The 24585-nt window shown below is 44.3% G+C and overlaps 1 protein-coding gene across 3 annotated transcripts in view; it reads right to left on the bottom strand.

Moving 5' to 3' along the window:
• Positions 1–1541: 1541 nt before the first annotated feature.
• Positions 1542–24585, bottom strand: part of SUSD6 (sushi domain containing 6) — an 83188-nt gene continuing 60144 nt past the window's right edge. For all 3 annotated transcript variants that reach the window (XM_039705011.1, XM_039705010.1, XM_039705012.1), the window contains 4 exons: positions 13308–13505; positions 10227–10365; positions 8674–9095; positions 1542–7688 (listed from right to left, as the gene is read on the bottom strand). In XM_039705011.1, coding sequence (XP_039560945.1) covers positions 7663–7688; positions 8674–9095; positions 10227–10365; positions 13308–13505 — 785 coding nt within the window. In that variant the 3' untranslated portion in view covers positions 1542–7662. The remainder of the gene's footprint in view (positions 7689–8673; positions 9096–10226; positions 10366–13307; positions 13506–24585) is intronic.

The raw sequence follows: 24585 nt of genomic DNA, 5'->3' as shown, positions 1-24585 counted from the left end.
AGCTCTTAGCGCAGGGGAGGGAGGGTCCCGGCCGGGGCAGAGCTTCCCGGCGGCGGCGCTGCGGGACGCGGCCCCGGCTCCGTGCTCCCGGACACCCCACGGGCACGGAACATCCCGGCTGCGAGCCCGGCAGCGCGGCGTGCGGCTGGCAGGACGCCTGGGGAGGGCAGTAGCCCCTCTGTCCCTTTCCTGAGCGAGCTTCTCCAAGGGGCTTTGTGGCGGGCTCGGTCTTTGTGACGGGGCTGCTTTTCTGGAGCAGATGTTCCTGTGTGCCCTGGCCTTTCTGCCCTTCTTGCCCTTCACCAAAGGGCTGGCTGTCGAGGAAGATTGCCCAGACCACTCACCGCAGGCTGCCTCCCTTCAGACTTGTCTCCCACAGTCATTTCTCATTGCCAGTACAAACCAGAGGTGACAAATAATTTCCAATGAGTCAAGAAAGGTACACTCCTGGCTGCCAGAATTGCTGTGGCAGGAGACGATCACCCAGTGAAAAACAATAATTAAAAACAATTCCTGGAGGCCAATGACTCCCATGTGCCAACTATCTGGTACAGGAAGGTATGCACAGACCAGGGAGATCCAGTTTTGCAGTAGTGAAATTACAGTGAGATCTGCTTCCTGTGCGGGAATAATTTTTGGAACAAGTGGAAATAGGAGGAAGGTAAATGTCACTCCTTTTCTTTAACCTGGCTGTTCCTTCCCAAAGAATAAATGTTATGTCTGTAATTACACAAAATCTTCCCATCTTTGAGGACTGCTTTGAACAAGCTGGCCAAAAGGATCTCATCCCTCCTTCCCTTCCCTATTACATTACTGGTGGATTCTGTTAAAAGAAAGGAAGACTCATTACTACACTTACCTGAAAAGAGTTACCTTAGTTTTTGAAGCAAAACAAACATTAATAAAAATAGTAATTAACTATATCCCACTGAAAGAACAGTGTCTCCTCCTCTGCAGTTCCTGCTTCTCCCACCCTCCCAATGCAGCACAGCAACAGAAGAGGGAAGAGCAGAGCCTGCCCAGCCTCCCCTATGCACTCACAGATGCACTCACCCATCTATCTGTAGATCTCTCTGATGTCTCCTATACTGATCTGGTACTCACTTGGGATTATTATTTCACCAATGAAAGCTATCTCCCATCTAAAAATAGCACTCTCTTCCTATACATTACTCTTCTTACACAGATTCAAAAATTAATTAGCCATTTATTATATTTACCCTGTCTTCCTCTCTGAAATCCACTCATACCATACATAATCTCTTTAAACCTTTCTCCCCTGCCCAGCCTGGCCTCATTCCTCAAGGAATTCTATGCAAGCACACCAAGGGCAGCCTTTGCTTCTGAACTTGGAAACTTGATCCTGCTAAGGCTGCACCAACTCTGAACCTCTCTTCCCCAAGCCACTTGAGCTTCCCTAGGTTTAGCTTCATCCTGGTTTTCACAACTGCAACATATTAATTAATGATCTACTAGATTTCCAGGCCACAAGGCCTAAGCAGTTAAATCCCCCCCACCAAATAAACAGAAGAAACTACAGCTTCACTTTAAAAGAATTTTTTTAATTTAGAAATGCAGTTATATACATAGAACAATTAAATTAAACTTTGTACAAATATTAAAATACTATTTTCACACCCACTGCAATGTACAGGATACCAGAAAATACATATAAAATAAAGCAAAATAAAACAGATTGAGTGACATCCTGCACAGCATCAGTTATGGTTTTAAATCCCACATATATATGGAGTACCATTCTGCAAATAATTCCATAGTGGTGCAATTCAGATAAAAAGAAAACACGTATAGGAAAGAAAAGATTAAAGCAGAAAGGCAATCAAGCTCCCCTTGCACTTGGATCAGCAACTACCAGCAGTCTACCCACCACATCATTGGACTCCTGCTTCATAGACACCTTTGCTTTGTTTTCTTTTGGAAGGAAGCAACTTTGAGAACTGAACTAAAACATTTTCCAGCAGAACTCAGTTGCCTCTGTCTGTTCTCACTCAAGGACAGAAGCAAAAGCATAGCTCACAGAAAGCATGTGCAGAGCATAACAGAACATGTTCTGGTGGGTACCCAGACCTGAACATCACCTGCAGAGGGTTGAGTTTGAAAGCAGTGCTGAATGCAGGGCCCTGAAGTGTGGGAAGTGGCATGTTCTGTCCTGGTGTGCTAGGACTGGAAAAAGGCTTACCTCTTGTATAAAAATACACCTCAAAATGAAGCCTGCTCTAGGAAACCGCTTTGCACTTTTAAAACCTATAGCAGAGAAAAGCCATTTTCTAATGAAGTTATTCTGCAAGCAAAGGTTTTCACATAGAGCAAATTCAATCTGCTGTTCCCTGGTAAGGACTGAAGGGTGAGGACGGGGTGAGGCAGGATGTGCAAAATGAATGGGATTTATTGCATTTATATACAAAAAAACCAAAGTGAATTTATTTAAATAGATATCTGGATAGAGTAACAAGGCAGATTTCTTTTGTTTAAACTGCTATCAGAACAGTAAAACCACTTTTTTTGCAAGTATGTTCTAAAAAGGTCAGCAAGGACAGCTCAGTGTGTCCAAGCAGTTGTACATTAATTTTTTTTTATACAGCAAGCCTGCTGGTGTATGCTAAATCATCTAACAAAGCACAAGCTTCCTTACAACCTGGTCATGATTGCATTAGCTCATTAGCCTGTAGTAAATCTCTGTTTTCTGCTCTTCCTTAGACAAGTCCTTGTGTTCCCTTTCTGTGCTGCAAATGACCTAACCATCCCAGATTATTTCCAATGGCTGAGCCAGTTGCTGTCTTAGCCCCACTGCTCAGTATTGACCCAAGCCATCCACCTCTTGGAGTACCTTGGGATGTTTCTTCCCAAAGCATGTGGAACATATTTCTTCCTAACACACCCGAGTTCTCCACACACTGAAAGGCTAAATTAAGACTCCAGATGCAGTAAACATCTGAAAGGCCAAGGAGAAACCTTAGCAGAGATGTCCAAGGGGTGAAAAGCACTCTGCTTGCTGAGTAACATTCTGCTACCCAGCAACTTCCCTGGTGGTTAAGGATAAAAATGCATTAAGCTCTTCTCCCTCCCAAACTCATGAACACAGCAACAACTCCAAAGGCTCACACGCTTCAGGTGCATCTCTCCTGACTTAATTTTTACATCTTCTGCAGTTAATGGTGGGGAGGCACAAGCTATTTAAAACAAGAACACACAAACCCCTATCTCACCAGTGCTGCTGACTCCCTTCAAGGCTGCAGGAGGCTCTGACACATCAGCTGGCTCATCATTTGAGGGGAGCTTCACGATGCAGACCTGATGAGAGGCTGGCCACTTCCCCATGGGTCACTGCCAACTTCACATCCTGGTTCTCTCAGGCCGGTCCAGTTCTACAATGCTTGGGCTGTAAACACTGCAATGAGTTGCATTTATTTTCTAAAAGAACTGCGGAACTGCAAAGGAGCAAGGAAGTTTTTCTATTGCACATAATATCCTGAATTTCTGAAATGCCCTTTCCCCCCCACAACTATCAGACTCCAAAAATAATTGAAAATTTTAAAATAAGTGCTATTTTTATTTTTCTCAGCATAATTAAATAATGTTAATGTTCTTGAATATCACAGGATCCAGCACATATGACAAAGCATGAGATGATTATGTTGGGAGTGTTTAATAAGAAAGAATGCCTCCCTTTGAAATCCTTTGCCAGACATAAGTGGTGGAAGAAAAGGTATGGAGACTGTGGCTCCATCAGGGAAAAAAAAAAAAAAAGGAAAAATCCATTTACTGTACTACATCTCACAAGGCTGAGCCTCTGTGCTTCCTATCCACAACACTGAGATCCAGGCTGCACCTACTTATGGCAAAATCCAGAGAGAACACACTCAGCTCAGAGATAATGAACACTTCTGAGGCAGAGCACAGCTCACATCTGAGCAATCTTTAGGCTTCAGCCATCCTCCCCTAAGTGAAGATAGGACTGTGCAAAGTAGGTTTTCCTGTATCTCTACCCAAAGACTTCTCAGTCCTTCAGCCTCTGCAGAATTAAAACAAATATGAATGAATAATAACCATTTGATAACCAGTAAAGTGAGGCCTTGCTCTACCTCCCCCTTGAAAAAGTTGTCAGATGTCTTTTGAGTTCCTCCCCTGCTGTTCCACCTCATTTTATACACAAATTAACTCTAAAGCTGAGGATGTAGATGAGCAGTGTGAGCCTCCAAACTGTGTTCCATATTCTGGCTCACACAGATCCTTGGGGCCTGTTCCCAGAAGATTTGCTGCAGGGAACAGAGCTCTTCTGCAGGATCTGGAATAATCAGATGGGATTACCAGCCAGCACAGAGACTGGCCTGGAAGCTGCTGGCTCACCCTCAAGAAGCCAACAGAAGCTGCCTGTTTATGCTTGATCACAATAGCTACACTTGCATATTTTCCTCCTGCACCTCTGCATTTCCCCAACTCATTAGTAAAGCCATTTCCAACAATTTCTATAGAATCAAATTATATAAGCTTTAACAAGACCAAGTGCCAGGTCCTGCACTTTGGCCACAACAACCCCCTGCAGTGCTACAGGCTGGGGGAAGAGCTGCTGGACAGCTGCCAGGCAGAAAAGGACCTGGGTTCACTGACTGTCAGCCTGAACATGCAGCCAGCATGTACCCAATGGCATCCTGGCCTGTAGCAGGAGCAATGTGGCAGCAGGACCAGGGCAGGGATTGTCCCTCTGTACTTGGCAAAGTGAGGCCCCACCTTGAGTGCTGTGTCCTGTTGTGGTCCCCCAATTTAGGAAGGACATTGAGATGCTCAAATGCATCCAGGTAAGAGCAACAAGTCTGGTGAAGGGTCTGGACCACAAATTCTATGAGGAGGCTGAGGAAGCTGGGGTTGTGCAGCCTGGAGAAGAGAAAGCTCAAAGACACTTTAAAACTGTTCACAACTCCCTGAAAAGAGGGTGTAGCCAGGTGGGGGGTCAGTTTCCAATCTCAGGTAAAGTCTTAAGCTGTGCCAGGGGAAGTTCAGGCTGGACATTAGGAAGAAATTCTTCACAGAAAGAGTGATTGGGCATTGGGATGGGCTGCCTAGGGAGGTGGTGGAGTCACCATCCCTGGAGGTGGCACTCAATGCCATGGTCTAGTTGACAAAGTGGTGCTCGGTCACAGGTTGGACTTGATGGTCTTAAAGGTCTTTTCCAGCCTACTTAATTCTGTGTGGGTTTCTGTGAAATTGAAGTACTCCCTCTTTGGAGAGATTGCTTCCTTTTCTTCCCCACTCAAACCGAATTTTCTCTTCCAAGCTGGCAGTTTGTTTTACAACAGCAGAGAGGAGGCCAGGCCACAGAGGATGTGTTTTCTGCTGGTGGTGCAGGTGCTCGTCCAGCACAAGGTTAGGCCTTGGGATCAGCTTCCAGCTTCTCCCACAAACCCAGAACCAGCATTACTCCTTTCAGGAAGGCAACACATTCCCAGCTTCTATACCTTGGTTTGCAGAGGGTCAGTTTGAGCAGACAGGACCTTAAATGCATAAAAAGCAACTCCTGCTCTATGCTGTTTAGGAAGCAGGAAAGTCACACAGACTTTCCTCCCCACTCCCTTACCACTACACTTGCTCAACCCCTCCAATAAACCAATGAAGGAGAATTTACTCAAGCTTATTTCCAACAGTCAAAAAGCTAAATACAATTGTCCCTATGCTTATTTTTAAAAATTCCAATGGCAGATGTGTAAACAACATTTGCCCTCTACAGCTCTTGAAGCTGAGACACCACAGCCCACTGTAAAATGACACAAGATTTTCACTATCCAAACTTAAAAAAAAAATACCTAAACCACCCAAATGGGATTTATCAAATTCCTGTGTTAATGCAAGGTAACATGAGCAACAGGGAAGGATGTTTAAAACACTTTAATTTTAAATTAACATCCCTCTATAACAAGGATAGGGGAAAAAAGGATTCTTCCATCCACAGGCACACACTGTTCCACGTGTCCTGGGATTTAACAGCTATTCAGGAAAAGGAATAGCAAATACACAGCTGGGCACTATGGCCAATACCCATTTCAAAGAACTGGAGCTAAGCCACAGTGATTTTATACATAAAGATGTTTATCATTGTTGTCAAGTGCTGTAATCTTTTTCTACTGTAGCAACGAGGATGAGGATGGTGAGGACTGCAAACCAAAAGCAAAGCAGCAAAGACAGCATCCCTGTTTACCTGTACATTACCACATGATGTGTAAGGCCATGACATTTTGCTCCTTCAACTCAAAAATGTAGCAGCTTCTCACAGGGCAAACACTTCCCTGGTTACTTCAAGACAGTTACAACAAGGTACATGCATCTAAGAAGCCAACTCTTCTTGCTGAAACCAATCCCATGGAACAGTGTCCAGACCTCAGTGAGCAACCTTACAACCACCACAGCACCTGGACTTGGACTGTCTACCCCAGACAAATGTGGCTTCCTGCAGATATAGAGTCCCAACACAGACAATCTGACCTGTGGCAGGCAGAGGCACACTTATTTCTGAATTTTCTCTTCCCTCCTATCAGAACTTGAAACAATCCTCAAAACTTCAGCATTGAGCTGTGGTGTCCTCTAGCACTGCTGTCAGTGTACTTGACTTTCCCTCACAGCAACAGGCTGGCAGTGTGGTTAGGAGAAGCTTTACAAAAGCTGCTCACCCCCAGCCACAAGGGAGGAGCCCTTCTCTGTGGGCCACTGGAGCCCACCAGGTTAAAGCAGCAGAGCCTTTGCTGTATGAAGCGAGGAAGACACACCAGCCTATGTGATGGCAGCTACCCAGGACTCAAGTACTTACTATGGCTGGAAAAGGAATTAGGGATTGCACCAATGGCACTAGGAATTCACTACCTACAGGCATTTTTTTGTCTTGGTATTTTCAAACACCTGAACCTTTTCCAGTGGGCTGCACTGGTAGAGGAAGAAGGAGGAGACAAAAGTGATTTTCAGGAATGGACTCCTGCAGAGATGAGACAGAGGGCATTCCTACATGTTGTACTTCTCAGCCTTCAGTGTTTAAGCAATTCTCAGTGAACTGCTCCTGCAGGGCTAAGCTGTCACACAGCCCATCTCATCTGAGGTGCTTCTAGACATCACAAGCTGCCCCTTAACTGCGAGCCCTCCCAAGCCCAATGTCAGCCCCAGTGAGGCATTTTGTCCTGCCCTATCACAAAGAGGATGCTGGAAGAAGAGCCTATATAACATATATGTGTATATTTAAACTATGTCTGCACCCAGAGAGCAAGCAGGTTGAGCCCCTGCTCTCTGGGCAGCAGAAGGGCTAGAAAGGCTGATAAGCTGCAACAAGCCGGTGTGAGGAGGAGAAAGGCACGAGAAAAGAGCAGCTCAGAGACTGCTGTCAAACATCTGGCTGGGGAAGAGGAGAGCTCAAATCCACTCTGTTCCTTGAGCCCCTGATGCTGATGGAATGGGGAAGCCAGTGCTGCACCAACTCCACTGGTGCATCCAGGAGGCAACCTGGCAACATCCTTTGGATCTTCAGCTGAGGGCATCTCTTCTTGGAGGTATCCAGGGTACAGCTTGCGAGGATGGGGAAGACTGCACAGAGTGCTTCTGTCCCAAAGGCAGGGAGAGAAGAGGAAGAAATCCAAGATGGAGAAAACTAGACAAACACAGCAGACCTCATGCTTCCTTCAATAAGGGAATATCTGAATGGTGGGGAGAAAAAAAAAAAGAATAAGTAGTCAAAGTTCTGTAGTTCAACACACACCAGAAAAAGTACTATTGAAAGCAAGACAGGCTCCTGCTTTCCTAACATGACAATGCAGTGGTCTCCCTCTCATCACATCACAAAGGAACTCTGGAGGACTCTGCTCCAACCTGCCCCTGAGACTGGGACCAGTCAGCTCCAGCCTTGAAAAACTCCAAGGACAGATTCCATCACCACTCTGGGTGTATATCTGTATTACCCTCCTAGCACAAAATATTTCTTAATATCACGGAAAGGAGAAGTTCTGCCCTGAGCTATCTACAAGTCAGTCACATTTCTTGCCTAAGACACAGCAGTCCCTGCAAAAGAAACTTTAAGCTACACCTTCACATCAGCTCTGGCATTGCAAAGCCACTCCTTCAGGACAGCACAGAAGTGAGGAATAAAAGATGTTTTGATTGTTCAACAGACTTGCCTCTCTGCCCTCTACAGTAAGTTCAAATACATCCCTCTTAGGTCTTATAGGCTAAGGCTGCAGCACTGAATGCTTTGTGGCAGAAAGCTGCTTACTAGAATAGTCTAAAAGTTAAGCAGCCCAAACATCACAAAGGGTTTGTATTCCAAGCATGTCCTCCCACTCCCACCAACTTAGTTTCCACAAACAGTATTTTACTGCTTTTGTACTATGGTGCTAGAGGCTGGATTTCTCTGAAAATCCTTTGTTAAAAAAGAGTAAGCAGTAGACAAACTTGCTCAGACTGCCCTAGGCTCCCAGTCTGAGAATACTGAATTCTTCAGAAGGTATTAAATACTGCTTACATGTTTAAGAGGTGAAACATGCTATAGAGTCTGGATCTTTTCAAAAGCTGCTCTAGTGGCAGACACACATAGGGGCATCCCTTGCATTTTTTCACCCTAGATAATCAACTCAGAACCTGCTCTTAAAAGGGTCTCATTTAGTGCTCCTTGCACAAGTCACTTACCATCTGTGTATTCCTCAGAGGAAGTGAGTGATAAAAGGCTCTGTATGTCACTGCTTTCTGAATCTTGGGCCTCTTTGTGTACAGGTCTACTGCTAGCCATGCCAGCTACCCAGGAAGAGGTAGCAGCCTGATGCACAAGAACAGTTTCAGAGCGCTGAGAGCCACTGGCTTCACACAGTCCAGAATGTCCAGGGGCTTCATCTTCTCTTTCAAAGGTATTGCGAGGGCCCTGGTCCGGCTGCTGTATCTCTCTGGGTCCATTCTGTCCAGCTCCCTCTGACAGCACGATCTGCACTCGGGAGTCTGAGGGTGGAATGCAATTCCCTGTGCTGCCATATACTGCTTCTTCATAGGATGGCAAAGCCACTTGGACACCATCCACCATAATAGAGACCTGATCTCCAGACACACCTTGGTCCCGCCTCAAAAAAAAAAAAGGAACAAAAAAAAGATGGGGGAGGAGAAAAAAAATCAATCAAGATAAGTATTTATTTTACTATATATATAAATTACCAAGAACCCCAGTAACCTCCCTTGGCAGAACTCTAACTCTCACCATATTTAGGGAAGGACAGAAACTTGATTTAAAAAGGTCAAGGAAGCAGTCTTGGAGCCCTACTGTGAACTGCCACTAAATATGAGCAGGGGCTGTATATTCACAGCACCCGATGGATTTAGCAGCAAGAGCTGAAAAGGTTACAATTCCTATCACCTCCCACTTACCTCCATACCTAAATTTGACATAGGTCATGACTCGGCTCCATGCTTTTGCCAAAGAGCACTGTTGAGGCCAGCCTGGTGCACTTCTACATTCCACAACACCCAGCACTGTCTGTTCTGCTGCCTCTGGCCAGATAACCTCTGGCAGGATGGGGAAGACAGCTCTGGCACAGCATGAATCACCTGGCCTTGTAAGACCTGAGAGAAAATTTTTCCTTTCCAGTAGTTTGGGCCTTTTCAGAAGGGGGCAGACTGCAGGGCCCTACCTCTCAACCTCCCCATTGCTTGAGTGTCTGCCTTAGCTGGCAGCAGTGTTATGGCTGGGTCCCTCCTCTCACCTACAAACCCAGGCCAGGAGGGTTCTCCTCCTGCAGCAGAGAAGGATGGCAGACTCGCACATGCACATGAAGAGCAGTACAGCTTAATTTTGGGTCCACAGGACCTCAAGCAGTCAGGGAAAGATGCAGATATATACACCCAGACACAGACTTCAGTAGCTATCCAAGGCTAGAAGAGGTAGGAAACTGATCTACAGCCAGGCTACTAAATATCATAACTTTTTCCATTCAAAGCCAAGGCAACAGCATCAGGAAGTCACTCGTTGGGCGGCACACAAGACTGGGGACTGCAGGTGGCCATCATAGACCACCATTTCAGAAAAGTGCTGGATCAGTAGGATGGGGCAGAGATGTCCCTGAGGTGATGAAAAGAGGAACGGAGAAGTGAGGAGCCAAATTGCTCCAAAATGAAGGTCTGACCCATGTACCTGCATGGGTTTCTGCTGCAAAGAAACGGGGAGCCTCTGAGCCCCTCCAAACCCCAGCTACACTTACCTGCTGTGATGGAACGACTTCAGCTTTGGCTGCAGCAAAACAAACAGCACAACCAACAGCAGAATCAGGGCGACGGAGCTCGCTGTGGAGGCTACTATGGACAGCGTGGGCACTCCAATTGTGGGAGGAGAGTCCTTTTCTACAAAACCAAGGGGAACACAAGGTAAAATGTGGAACTGCCATAGAGAAGGAAAAACATTCACACTGCTCCTCAGGACTTACTCCTCGATGCGTGTGTAAGGAACCCACGTTTGCATACAAGACACACCACCTATCTCAGTCTGCAGCTCAAGCTGACACCTCTCCATCAGCTGTAAAGGGAACCCAAAATAAAACAGGCACATACAAGGGTCCTTTGGAAAAAACACAGAGCAAACAGAAAAGCAGTGGAAGCAGGCCATGGGGACTGACTGATGGTGTAAGGGTCATGTTATATATAGATCTGCCTGAGCAAAAGCAAGAGAATGTCATGATGTAACCAGCAAGGCCAATAATTGTCTAACACAATAAGCAGCATATTTTAGGCCAAACAGAAGAAAAAGTTCCAAAACCCATTTTTTCTCAACTAATATAACAGCATTGCAAAAAGGGGTGGAAGTCAACTGGCTGGGTATTATTATGCACTTATTACAATTCACACACAGAAAACATTAAGTTTCTCTCACACACAAACATATGCCAGAGGATAGAGAAGGAAGGCAGGTGTTCTTTCAGGGTGCTGAGTTTTCAGTGTTAGATACATGTGCCCACATTACTCTTTTCTACCCTTCTGCAGCTGTGCTGTGTGACTGCACGGAAACCCATTTGGCTTTTAAAGGATCTGTGCAGGGATAAACTGGGAGTGAAGAGAGAATGGCTTGGAGGTGGTATTGCTGAGCACTGCATGCCATGCCTAGAAGGCTACACTAGTCCTTTCACCTCTCCAGAGGAAATAATTGTCTCTATGTGTTGTTTCTGTCCCTAATTTGTGTCTTTGGTAGAGATCCAAAAACCCTCACCTACCCCTCAGCAAATATACTGTGAGTTGCACATTTGATTTATGTAATTCCTCAGCTCCTCTTTCTATACCCAAATCATTCTTTAGGAGTACAGGGTTCAGACTGCAGAGGGAATTCAGGACACACGCAATGAGGGATAAGAGGAAGAGCAACAGGTAAACAGGGAAGAAAAAGAGTTGGAGGATCATTATTTTTATGCCTACAGCCTGAAATCTATGCCCAAAAAAGGCATTTAAGATGGAAACCTAGTTTGCAATTTTCTGCATCATCTCTTGGGGTCAAACCTACTTGGTTTAGTTGTTTTGAACTTGTTTCTTTGAAATCTTTTAGAAGCAGCTTGACCCCTCCACAGGAAAAAAAAAACAAAAAAAAAACAAAAAACCAAAACAGTGACTATCACATTTTTCCCTATGGCAAATAGGGTTGAGTAAGGATTTTAACTTCCAGCATTTCTCAGGGCACTAACAGGAACAAGGGAAGGCAAATAGAGATGCCCCATTTTCAGGATCAGTACATGATGCTGTCAAACTGCTCACTATCCAGGGCACACTCCAGAACATTTACCATCTCATATGCCAAAAAAATGTCACTACCTCATACAATAAACTGCCAAAAGGCTATAGGGCTGACAGGCTCAGAGCTGCACAAAACACGTGATAACTGTTAGGGACTTACTTTATCCTACATGGAGCAGGTAGGATCTTACCCTTACCAATAATTTTAAGACTACTGCTTTTCTAGAGTCTCCTACCTCCTTCCCCTTCTCTGAGGCTTTTGAAGGAGACCCATTAGTTAAGAGTCAGCTATCTCTGACCCTGAACAGTTGATTCAAAGCTTGTGTTGTGAAAGCAATGACTTTTTCATTGGGTGAGACTTTTGAGGTACCATATTTTTGCTAATGTCACTGACCCTTCAAGATGCTACAGAACTTTGAGGGATTTCTGCTCATCACAACACAATCCCTCAGCTAGACCAAGTGCCACCATGCAGGAATGCCACTCAGGGCAATGTGCAATAGCACAGCTTTGCTCTCCAGCCTGGCTGCAAGGGGCATGGGGATCACTGCAAAAAGGAAGCTTAAGCTGAATTTGAAAACCTCTTCAGGATCTATTTGCTGCCAGGTAAACTCCTTGATCCTTCCTTATAAATCATAGGAAGGGGCTATCGGAGTGGCATAAAAAGACAGTGTCTTTGAGACAGGAGAGGATGTTCCAGAGATCACAGGTATGCAGTGAGCTCCATAAAGAGTTTGATGAAGGTACTTTTTTTTTTCCCGTTTCTTTCCAATTAAGCTGACACATTTTGCTTTATGTATTATGAGACTTAATTCCGAAGTGTACATCCTGCTGGCTCAGCACAACTCTCTCCCCTCTTCTGGGTGGGCTGATAGAACCCACCTAGAAGAGGGGAGAGAGTTCTTTTATTCAGTATACCCACTGTTAAGAGCAAAAGAGTAGCAGGCAAATTAGGAGCTGTATGATGAACATTTTCCTGTAAATCTTTTTATTTTGCTGCTTTGATAGAGGAATTCCTGTTCAGCTGGGGAGACAAAACAAAAGCTGTCCACTTCTACTTGGAGAGAAGCAGGAATCATTTGTTAGCAATGTCCTTTCCCACCAGTACAGTGAAAAGCAGCACCATCAATCTTTTCAGCACAGGAAACCAGCAGTTACTTAACCTGTTTGCAAGGAAGATTGACTCTACACACACACACACACGTGCACAGACTCACTGAGGGAGATGTACTGTCAAATCCATCAAGGAAAACTAGAAAGCATGGAAAATGCTACTGGTTAGGGCTTCCAGCATCCCTGGGATGAGAGCCTCCAGATAAGAAGCTCCACATAAGTAACAAGCTGCTTACTTTATAGTCCTGTCCATGGCTTTTCTCCTTGTGTTAGAGACTAAGTCTGCATCTGATGGGCTGCTGCTGAAGAGACACTTTTAAGACTGTGAGCTGCATTTATGAAATTGCTGGAGCAATGAGAGAGAGCCATATGGACTTCCTCAGCATCACACTAAGTGCTTAAGGATAATCTGAAAAGGCAGTGTAAGGGCAATTCTAGAGTCAGGGAGCACTCACCTGGGCTGAGTCTGCAGCTGACTTCCATGGCTGGGTTCCACTCTCCATTCTTGCATGTCAAGTATTTATAATCTCCTTTCAGCATGTAGCCTTCAACACACAGATACTCTATGACACTGCCTGAAGTCAGAGGGTTGTTGCAGGGGCTAGGGTGGCATTTATAGCCTCCATTCTCAGGTTGTGGTGGCTGGGGACAATCTGGTAAAAAAGAAAGTATCGTGAAGGACATCTCAGAGGAAGACACCCATTACATGGTATACATGAAACATAGGCAGACTTCCACCTACAAACACCCACTAAATTAGGAAACTACTAAAATCGACAAGAAAGGCTGTTACACAATGGCAGAGAACACCTCTGATAAAGCTTCTGTGATTGTTAAATACTGCTTATTATCCCAGTAGTACAGTCTAACTGGCAGGCACCAAACTGGTGATATTTTTGAACAGTGACACAACACAGATTCCACATGAGAGAGGCCCAGGAAATCCTTACTGCTATCTTCTCCCCACAGCTGCCTCACTAGAGACTGGGGTGAACCTAACAACCAGGCTTTCCTATTAGTTTGGCAGGGGAAGAGCAGGAGACATACTGAAAGGAATGAGGAATGCAAAACCCCTCTGTACTATGGGTACACAGTGTCAAGGTGCAGACCTGCCCCATCATAAGGCACCCTAGAAGCCTGTAAAAGCACACAGATTTTGACTAGTTCACGTAGCTATGCCACCAAGAAGATTGACAACAGAGCTTTGTTGCACTAAGATGAACTTCTTCACTGGAAGGGTGGTATGGGGTTGAAACAGGCTGCACATGGGATGGTGAAGTCACCATCCCTGGAAGAGTTCAAGAAACAACTGGACATGACACATAGTGCTATGGTTTAGTTACATGGTGGTGTTCCATCAAAGGTTGGACTTGATCATCTCAAGAGGACTTCTCCTAAGACCAAATGTTCTAATCTACTTTTAAAAAATAATTCAGTATTATGAAAACATTTCTTTAAAAACCCCTCTGTTTACCTGTATGAGTGTTAAAAGTGCTTCCCATTCCTTTTTACACCTCCATTACCCTGACTAGTGGGTATAGACACATGTAGTATCTGGCACATGACAGAATTTTCCTTGCAGAATTTTCAATAGCCATTCAAATAAAAACAACAAACCAAAATTGAGGAAACTTCACTAAAAACAGGATATTTGTCTTGCTCAGAACTTCCTCTCTTCTGACAGGTCACAATGACCCTTCAGAACAGCCCCAACAACTTCCGCTGACATGTATCTGCCCGGCTGAAAGATGTGGAAATCCAGATTTTTCCCTTAAAATTCACATCAGCTTCCCAGACTTCATAGAAGAAAATACATCACAGATGCCTCTTGAGACGTTTTGGGGCATGGAAAATCAGTCAACCCACCCAGAGTGTTCCATCAGAGCATGGTGACCCAGGCCTGTCCTTAAACCCCAGAGCACAAATTCTCCCATGTTCTACCTCTAAGTGACCCACTTACTGTGAGACAAACAGCAACAAACACCTGGACAAAGTTCAAGTAACCGGATTTTTAGTACGATTTAAGAAGTAAAAGAAAACTTGAGATTCATTCACTGTGGAAAAATTTGCCACATTACCTTAATGCAAACAACTCTTAAGCCTAAACACGTGTGAGAATGCAGCACAGGTAGTGCTTGCAAATGCCAATAAACCCTGAGATGAAGTGCTGACTGAAGCCAAAAATGCTCTGCCAGCTTTATAACTGCAATTCAATTTACTTCTTCAGAAAAGGTTAACAGGGGTCTAAGCAGCAGCTTTTCAAGAGGACTTTGTTCTTGAGATTTATTCTTAAATAAGCTTCAGAGAAGCCACTGTCCTGTGCCTCAGGAGTTTTAACTGTTACTTCTTCTGTGCTTTTCATCTTTTCTTTCTGCAATAATTTTGTAACCAGTGTTTTAATCCTGCACTTTATGAGGCTGAACTTCCTTTCACTGTGAACCTCTGAAACATCATAGGGCAGTTGGGATCAGCCAAAGCAACAGATTAGCAGCACATTTCACATTCAAACACATAGACAAATGTCCTGATTCATCTGCAGGCCAGGAGAGGTTTTTGTGCTAAATTGCAAAACCACATGAGCACCAAAGATATTTTTAGCAATTCACCAGGTATGTCTCCTGGCACTGGTGCAGAGCTGTGGGTAAAAGACAGCGTCACCACAGTAATGGCCAAAACTCAAGAGCAGACAGGACAACTTCCCTACACCTTTTTACACCACAGCAGGTGCCTGGAATTGCATCTTTCTGCTGACTGCAGCAAGGAGCTCAGTCCCGCGGTTCCCTTTTCTCCTGAGCTGTGCCCATGTGTAAGCCTGGCCACTGCACTAGGAGCCCTTCTGCACACAGAAGCAGCTCACTCTTGGTTCCCCTTCTATCATAAAGTGCCCCCTTACAATGATAAATTTTCTCAGTTACGTACAAAAGTCAGCCAGCCAACAAGAAACAGGCACTCATTTACTTTGCAATAGCACTCTCAAATGCTTGGGAACACCACCACATCAGGCACCTGTAGAACCCTGATCTGGTCTTCTCAGATAAGGTCTTCAGGAGATGCACAACTATTCAACTGCAAACTGGGTTCCTCCTCACCTCCACAGACCACTTGGACAGGAAAGGAGAGAAGCAGCTGGTAAGTGTGTTCAGGCAGTTATGCCTGACATCCTATTCACAGGGAAGGGACTACAGAATCATCCACTTCCCCCTCCCTCTACTCCCAACCTTCATGTGTCATCAGGAGTACATAAAGTACATATGTATTTTAAAATGTCACCTTCACTGTGATGGAAGAACACTGCATGTGTGCTGTGAAATAGATAAAAATGGTCTGGATTAGGCAGTCAGAACATCAACACCCTCCATCCTCAACACGATTGAGCTGATCCTGGACTGTCCTTGGCAAGGCAGCCTCAGGGGAACAAAGCTTCTCAGAGCCTGCAGCTTTGGGGAGGTCTACTAGACACTGTTGATGGCATTGAAAATTGCTGAAGGCAAGGCTTGGGTGGGTAAGATGATGGACTGGTGGTACCTGAAAAACTGAGGAAGTCAAATACCTCTGCTCCCTACTAGACCAGCTCTCTATCCCTGGCATCTCTGACAGAATGCAGTACCTCTGCAAACCAGGGCCCAGTCCAGCATAACAAAGGCATCCAGAATGCCTGGGACAGACAGTGCAGCAACCTGTTTCCTAAGCTTTCACTATCTCCCATAATAGGTTTCTTCAACTGCCTTCATATGTGCACTCTAAACTGGGGCTAATAGAAGACAAAGTAAAAGTTTGATTCTGCACCATCCTTTAGTCTCCAGCAGCAGAGCTTATGCCCAAATTTGCAGCACTGGTATGTTTACAGCAACACAGAACAAGGCAGAGCATCCCATTTACTGCTGTCCACAGAATAACCCACTGACACTTCAGGGGTGAGAAGAGCTGGGTACTGACTGCTGCCAGGACACACACGCAGAGCAGCCCGTGTGAACTGTCTGGTACCACTCTGGAGCACGGCTGTGTTGGATGCTTCAGTACTGGGAACAGAAAGATACACGCAGGAATTTCATCAACTCCCTCCCTGAAACACGTATTTTTGGAAGTATCCCAGGGCTTGTGAGACATCTTAAGACAAATGTTCATGCTGGGGAGGGAAGAGTAAGAGAGCCAAGTTACAGAAGTCACCAACTTCCTATGGGGTTACTAACATTCTAGGCTTGCAAAGCTATTGCCAGGATCTTGATTCATCAAGCTTTCAGGATGCACAGAAACAGGTTTTAAGCATTTCTCCACTTTGTGCAAAGGGAGCAAATACTCCCAAAGGCCCTGTTTCTAGGAGGTACTGAAGCTTATGACATCTCCTGAGAGAGGTGGTTCTGTGCCAGCATACGCTGCTGGAAAACAGAAAGGAAACAGAATCCAAATACTTAGAACATCATTGAACTCCATTCAGAGGTAAAGAAATTGTCATTTCCAGACTGAAAGGCAGAAATTAAGTTATGCACTGGAGCTTCTGCAAATGCCATTCCAAACCACCAAGTATTTCATATACAGTTTTTTAACATGTAAATGAAAAAATACTAAGCCAGTATGTACCTCTACCCAGCATCCCACCAAATCACCTATAAGCAAACCTGGTTTGGTCACATGAAAAAAATACTGTCCTCCTTCAAGGAGGGTTAACTGCTCTGATGTTCTTTGAATAGCTGTCACCAGCTTGACAATAACCACCACAACACTAAGGAACCTCTTTTTTGTTGCAGCAACAGCAACATCACATTGAACCCTCACCAGCTCCCTCTTCCACGGCTCTCCTTCAAGCAGCAATCCTCACTTGCTTCCGCTTAAACCAGATTCACAGACAGCTGTGAGGAACTGGAATCTAGCTTCTTTTAGAGACAGTAAGAGATGTCAGCTGACCAAACTGATTAATCTAATCACCAAAGGATGAAATGGTTCTTTCATGTCCTGGCTGAGCTGAAGCTGAGTGGTGGTCTTGAATGCCAACCTGACGCAGAACTGAAAGCATTTCCAGCATAATGCAACAAAGACACAAACCCGAGCTACGGTCATCTGTAATGCCACAGATGAAGCATATGGTCTGTGTGCTGACACAAAAGTGAAGGGTTTAAGTGCTCAGAACATAAACCACAGAAGCACAGTTGAGCCTTGATCAGTGAAAGTGAAATTCACAGATAAGCAGAAGATTTACAAAGCTCAAGCAGGATGAGTCTGTTGTGGCAAGCATGAAGAACAATACACTCCACTCACACATACAAAGAAAGATTAAATCATATTTCAATCTGACTGGGTAATTGTCACAGAATTATAAAACCTCCTCTGTGCTTCTTTTTTGCACAGGCACAACACCACATAGAAGTCTAAGACCTCTCTACAGTCTAATTTGCTTGGCACTGTCTCTATTTTTTTCAATCAGTAATATTCATGGACTCTATGAGGGGTCTTACACCCCTCTTTTCTGCACCAAGCTGAACTGGTTTTCAGTCATTAATCTGTTTGTTATACTGGGCAGTCTGACTATGCAGAGATGAAAACCAAATCCTCCTTAAAAAATGCATTTTTATGAGAAAAAACCAAAATCTAAACAAACAACTAAACAAAACCCAAAAACAAACAAACAAACAAAAAAAGCAAACAAAAAAAACCAAACAAAAAAAACCCTTTAAAAACTCCAAAAACCAAAAAAAAAAACCCCAAGCAACCAAGGAAGCAAACAAAAAACCCTTCTAATAATGATCTACCAGAGTGCATAAGTGTAAGTTTGTAACTGAGGGAGAACAAGCCACAGCATTGCTCCCCTCACGTGGGCAGACAATTGTGCATAGCACTGTTTAACGACAGGATGCTTCACACTGAACACCCAGTAATAGTAGTTCTTCTCCACAGCAGGGCACAAAGGTCACTAAAACCAGAACAGGAACAGTTTTGACAAAATAAAGTTGCTATTTACATGAGTCAGGCTCAAATCCCAGCAACTTCAAGAGGAAGCTGGACACAGGTAAATCCCTCAATGACTATACAAGTGCTCTAGCAGGTTTGACTAGCCTCAGAGCAGTGGCAGAGGACCTTTATAGATCTATGCTGAAGCACTTTGGAAGCCATTTGTGCTTACAACTGCTCTGCTGGATGCCCTGAGCGTGTGCCCTGCTTGGATACTGTTAACACCTCCTGGCCTTTTAGACATACCACAATTTTTTTGTGATGTGGAAACTAGAAATGGAAGCTGCTAAGCTTAGTACTTCTCTTTCTTCATCTACAACATTTACTCCATTTAACAGATACTATCAAGACAGAAGAAAAACATCCTACAAACAAAAACCACCCTCCTAATCAAGATAATATCCCCCTGGCTAGTCTGGTTAAACTTGTCATGATGTCTCATGTCAGCAGGTCTTACCTGGTGAGCAAACATCTCTGTGAAGCAGAACACAGAAGCACCCAATTAAATTGTCCCAGTGCTAGAGGCCATGCCATTGTTTTCATGCTGCTTCTCCTGAAGCCTGATCCTAACTTCCTTGTACCACTGATTGCCCTACAGTAGGATTTCTGTCGAACAGCTCAGAAAACATTGGCTTGCCTCAAGGCCTGCCATCTTTTTGTCTCTTCTTGTACCTCCTGTCACATAGGAAGGTTTCCTCCTGGTCACGGTCATTTCTTGTTCACTCTCTTACAAGTTGTGCTTCAGCACACTCCACAGTGGCAAGGAGAACTTCTCTGTCCAAGTCTCCAGTTCTCCAAAAAACACTGTCACCTTTATTCCTTTGGACAGGACTTGCCACCAGCCTTAGAAACAGCATATCTAGAAAAGCGCCCAAAATAAACACAAGATATCCCCATCTTGCAGTTACTTGTCCCTGCTACAGAGACTTCAGTTTTCAACTTGGATAATTTGTGTGTTTATCACCTCAGCATAGCTGAGAGAACTGCAAAAGCTATTACTGATTTCTGGCAAGGACCTTCCAAACAACTCCAAACTCTAAGAGAGAAACCCTCCCTCTCTACTCCCACCTTCAATCTGGGTCTTGCCACAGCTAAATGGGTGGTCTGAAATACTAATTCCATCTGAAGCCTTCTGGAGAGGCTGTCATTTTCAGCATCTCAGACTTGAGGTTCAGGGTTAACACCATGCTGAAAACAACAGAGCCAGATTCACAGTTCCTTTCCAGTTAGTGCCCTGAATGGGCTTGCAGCAATAGTGGGGTTTTTATCAATCGCAATTTGCATGCAAATTCATACACAGGGCTTCATCTTTTGTTACACAATGCTTTTTCACAATAAAAACATGACAGCCTGATGCAGTCAGCAGGCTAGAAGTGCAAGCCAGGGAGCAGCAAGAATGCTCACTTCAGCTTCTACAGGGCCTGGCAGTTCTGGTAGAGTGCTGCCCACAGATCCCACTCAGGGATGACACTGAACATTGGTTTGGCCTCAGCAAATGCATTCAGTTGCTTCCTAACAAGAGCTCTGGCCATATTTGCTAATAGAAAGAGACACTTTCTTCTCTCCTTGCGGAGTTTCAGTTCTTGCCAGCAGGGTGCTACCTGACCTCTCCACTAATCTCCTGGTTGTTTAGTAAGCCAATAAGGAAAGAATTTACTCCTCCCTTTGCCCATTTCTTGGATATACTCCTAACTTCTGTCACCAGTACTCAGAGCATGAATGTGATCCAACCAGATAACAGCATCAGTGCTGTCCCTAGCTACAGAGCAGGGCAGTCAGCCACAGCCCGAGCTGACTTAGCATCTTCTTGAGCAACAACAGAGGAGCCCATCAGCCCCACAGTGCTGCAGACTGCCTCCAGTGCCTCAGGCTGCACCTAACAGAACACACTGCAAGTAACTTTAATTAGATGTGTTTGGTTTGGGTGTTCATTTGTTTTGTTTTGGTGTGTTTGTTGGGGTCTGGGGGTTTTTCTTGGTTTTCAGTATAACTTTTCCTCTCAGGGAAGACATTGTCTCAAACACTTCCACATTTGCTAAGGCAGGACAGATCCTTATCTAGCATATGATGAACTCAAACCCCACTATGCACCTACTGAGAGAAAAAAACACGAAATGTAGCGCCAAAACTAAAGGCACACATGCAACTGGCATATGTGCCATTTTCAAAAACAAGTACTTTTTTTATAAGCCCTTTGAAACTATTGGACAGGATATTCACTGTCCAAGTTAGCTGCTTTATCCCCTATGCTCTGCAGATATATACACACACCTATTTTATTCAAAGAACATACAGCTACTTGTCATGTCCCTCTAACCCAAATCTCCTGCTGTGTCATTCTCTGGGGGAACAGGGGAAAACAGGCTTGACTGAAGAACAAAAACATTCCACAAGCTTCTTTTCCAGTAAGGAATTTTTTCTTCTTAAACCAGGGCCTTCAGTCACACAAGATTTCCTTCTGCCTGAGAGAGGACTGGTGTTTGGCTCCAGAGCCTTCTGCAGAGAGGGAACTGATGGAGGAAGATGACTAGCCAGCTTTGCTTTCAGTGTGAAATCCAGAGAGGCAATATCCTTGTTTTTTCCTCTCCTCCCTTGCACACACAAACCAGCCTATAAACGGCAGAAGCCACTTTTGGCAGCCCCTCCCTCAGCAGCTCTTCAGTTTTAGTAAGAAACAAGTCTGTTACAATTTCATACCACTTTTAGACTAGCTATGTCAACTAAACACCATCTTTTACCAAAGAAAGAAACACTTCCTATAGGCAGTTGGTCTGGAGAGAAAAAGTACCTTGATAAACTTTGATCAACAGCACTGCCGCTCCCCACCCACACCTTCCTTCCTGTTGAGAAAGCAATAACAAGGGGATGTGCTTTAGTGGTAGATAGAAAACCAGTCACCCCCACCCACATTTTCCAACAAGAGTGCCAGTTCCATTTCTGAATGCTAAATACCTTCAGGTTTCCAACTAACCATGCTTGTCTGGATGTACTCAAAAGCTTTCAGCACAGCAGCTTCCCACTATGCACCCTCTGCTCCTGCATTGTCCTTCCCAGGCAGAGAGCCTGGAATAATATTAGGCTAGGAAATTGCTCATCAAGTATTTCAGGGACAAACGTCACTGCTTTTAACAGCAGGTTTGTGCTGAACACAAAGAGCCACATACTTTACACCAGGGCTTCTCTTGGCAGGCTGGCTCCAAGAAGCACAATGACCTGATCTGGGAATAATATTTGAGATGTTATCCTCTTCCAGCATCTTCAGTGCATTTTAAGTCCACACAATGAAATTCCAGCACAAATGTGTGCTGCAGTCATTAGAAAGCCTTTTCCCTAGAGGACAAGAGGGTCTCTCCTGGCAGAGGTGAAGCATGCTTTGCTCCCCTGTCAGGTAGCTCGAGGTATTAGTGGGGTTTTTTTTGTTTGCTGCCCACCAGTGTACTAGCCTGTGTGTTTTAACTATGCAAACACAGTAGCTGCAGATAAAACATGTGAAAAGGGACCCAGGCTGAAGCCATCCTCTGCCAGCTGGCAACAGCTGACAACCTGGTGCATTTCTAGCCGGAGACAGGATTCACTCTGTAAAACACAGATTACCAGATGCCCAGGTTTTCCACTGGTCTGTAATTTCTGGGGAGGGGATGGGGATTGGAAGCAGGAGAACAGATTTTTTATCTTCTCCTTTTCAGCACTCTGGCTTTTTCTAGCAGATGGGTCATTTCCCAAAGGGGCAAACCTGATACAGCAGCTGCTGCTGGGGCCTAGCCACAACAGCTGAGGCTAAAGGACCTCTTTATATTTAACTTACAGGAGGCAGAAGTCAATAAAAGGCCTCCATTGTGAGTGCACACACTTCTCACTGACCCTGCCCCTAAAATATTTTAAGCCTTCCTAAAAACACACTGCAAAACATAACCCTCTTTTGGGTTCTGTGTATTAAGCAGGAGCCAAGTCCACTGAAAAATACGCTCTCTGTCTTTACTGGCTCCAGATGCTGCTTATTCTGAAGTCACAGACAGAAGACCAAACTGAGCAGGACTGGAGTCTTCACAGGGAAATTACAGTTTCCCCAGCAAGGGCATACTCTGAAAAGGAGGCTTATTTTTTTTAATGTCATAATGTGGGTAAATGAGAAGAACCAAAGAGATTTGTATATATAATCATATAGCTGTGCATTTATATAATTAGACACAAGCACTTAAAATGTGTACAGTAACAGGCACCCCTCACAGCCATCCCATACACAGTAAAGCTGCATTTTTTTTTCTTTTTCCTTCTTTATTTTTTTTCCCCTTAGGGCAGGGGAAGAAAAAGCAAGAAAGAAAAGACTCTAATTGCAGCCTTCCACCAATGCAGTCGCCATCTGGTAACTCAAGAGACACATGGAGACGAATTATCTTAATTAACATGTTACAACAGTATTTAAAAAAACTCTACACTTATTAACACTCAGCTGTGATTAGCCAACCACGGAGGAAGCCTGCTAGTGCTACATTAATTATGGGTCTTGTCTGTCTTTCTATTAGAAATATGATTTTTTTTTACCCCCAGTAGCTTATCTATCTCCTAAAAAGAAAACCATTAGCATCAAAGCTTATGCTAAAATGCAAATTATATTTACATTCTACAAGAGTCAAAATGTTTAGGCTATATGAAGTGCCACTGGTGCTTCTACAGTGCTACAGATTGTCTGGATATAAAACATACTTCTCTCTGCCCCTCAGAAAGCCTTGCTTCAGTTCAAGAACTCCCAGTGTCACTGATATTTTGGGAGAAAAATAAATGTTATGCCTTTCAAGTTTCTTTCCCTCTTCAAAACAGGACAGACTTTGCTGTATGCTAAGCAGTTGGAAAACCAAGATGCAAATTCCAGTTCTAACAAAAACCACATCTGTGAAAGGAAGATTTCTGCGATGGAAAGCAGCAACCAAACACAACTGCACTCCAGCAGCACATCTGCCTCCCTAGAAGAGTGCTACTCACTGTGACAACCGCACTATTTTCCCTGTAACAAGCCCATCTGAAATGTGGTCCCCTCAGATACATTCCCGAGTGATTCAGCCTGACAGGCCCCGAGACCAACACTGCCAAGTTTTTCAGAGTTGGCTCTGTGTTATGTTTGCACAGGGCTCTCATCCGTGCCAGGCATTCTGGACATCAGGATAACACCAAATCATAAGACAAAAAGCTGGTGCTTCCAAACAAGGCCAGGATGATAAATTAATTCCGGAAACATTAATAAGGAGGAGGAAGCAAACCGGGAACAACTGCAGAAGTACTTTTAAGATCTTCTGATACAGTAATCTTACTGCTGTACACACACAAATAAATTAAAATTATTGGTGATGTGTGTGGAAGCTCATGAAGCTTTTTTATGTCCCACAAAGATGAAAGCAGCTGACCAGTAGTTTACAACATCCCATACTGCCAGGACAGTATAAACAATTTGCATCTGGGCTGCAGCTGGAGTCAGCAGTACAGTGGCTGCAAAAAAGCCAATTTAATACAGAAACTTGCTCTCACCCATGGGCACAGTGCAACTTTCCAAGTGGCCACATTTCATTTGCTTTTGTTTTCTAAGGCTGCTTCCTGCCCCCCTGTGCCTTCTTCCAGCCACTCTATAATTATTTTCACATGTTTCAAGAAGGAAATTAAGCAAGTGCTGTAAAAACACTTTGTATAATCAAAAGGTTAAAGATTCTGCTTTTGAACCCAAAATCCAGTAGCCTTGTGGGCTCTTCCAGTTCTAGATTTTCTTTTATATTGCAACAAAGAGGAGATTATTTAAAAATA

The sequence above is a fragment of the Passer montanus genome, unplaced genomic scaffold (genome assembly GCF_014805655.1).
Source record: "Passer montanus isolate IOZ18808 unplaced genomic scaffold, ASM1480565v1 scaffold18, whole genome shotgun sequence".
NCBI lineage: Eukaryota > Metazoa > Chordata > Aves > Passeriformes > Passeridae > Passer > Passer montanus.
This window is presented reverse-complemented; position numbering and strand designations above follow the sequence as displayed.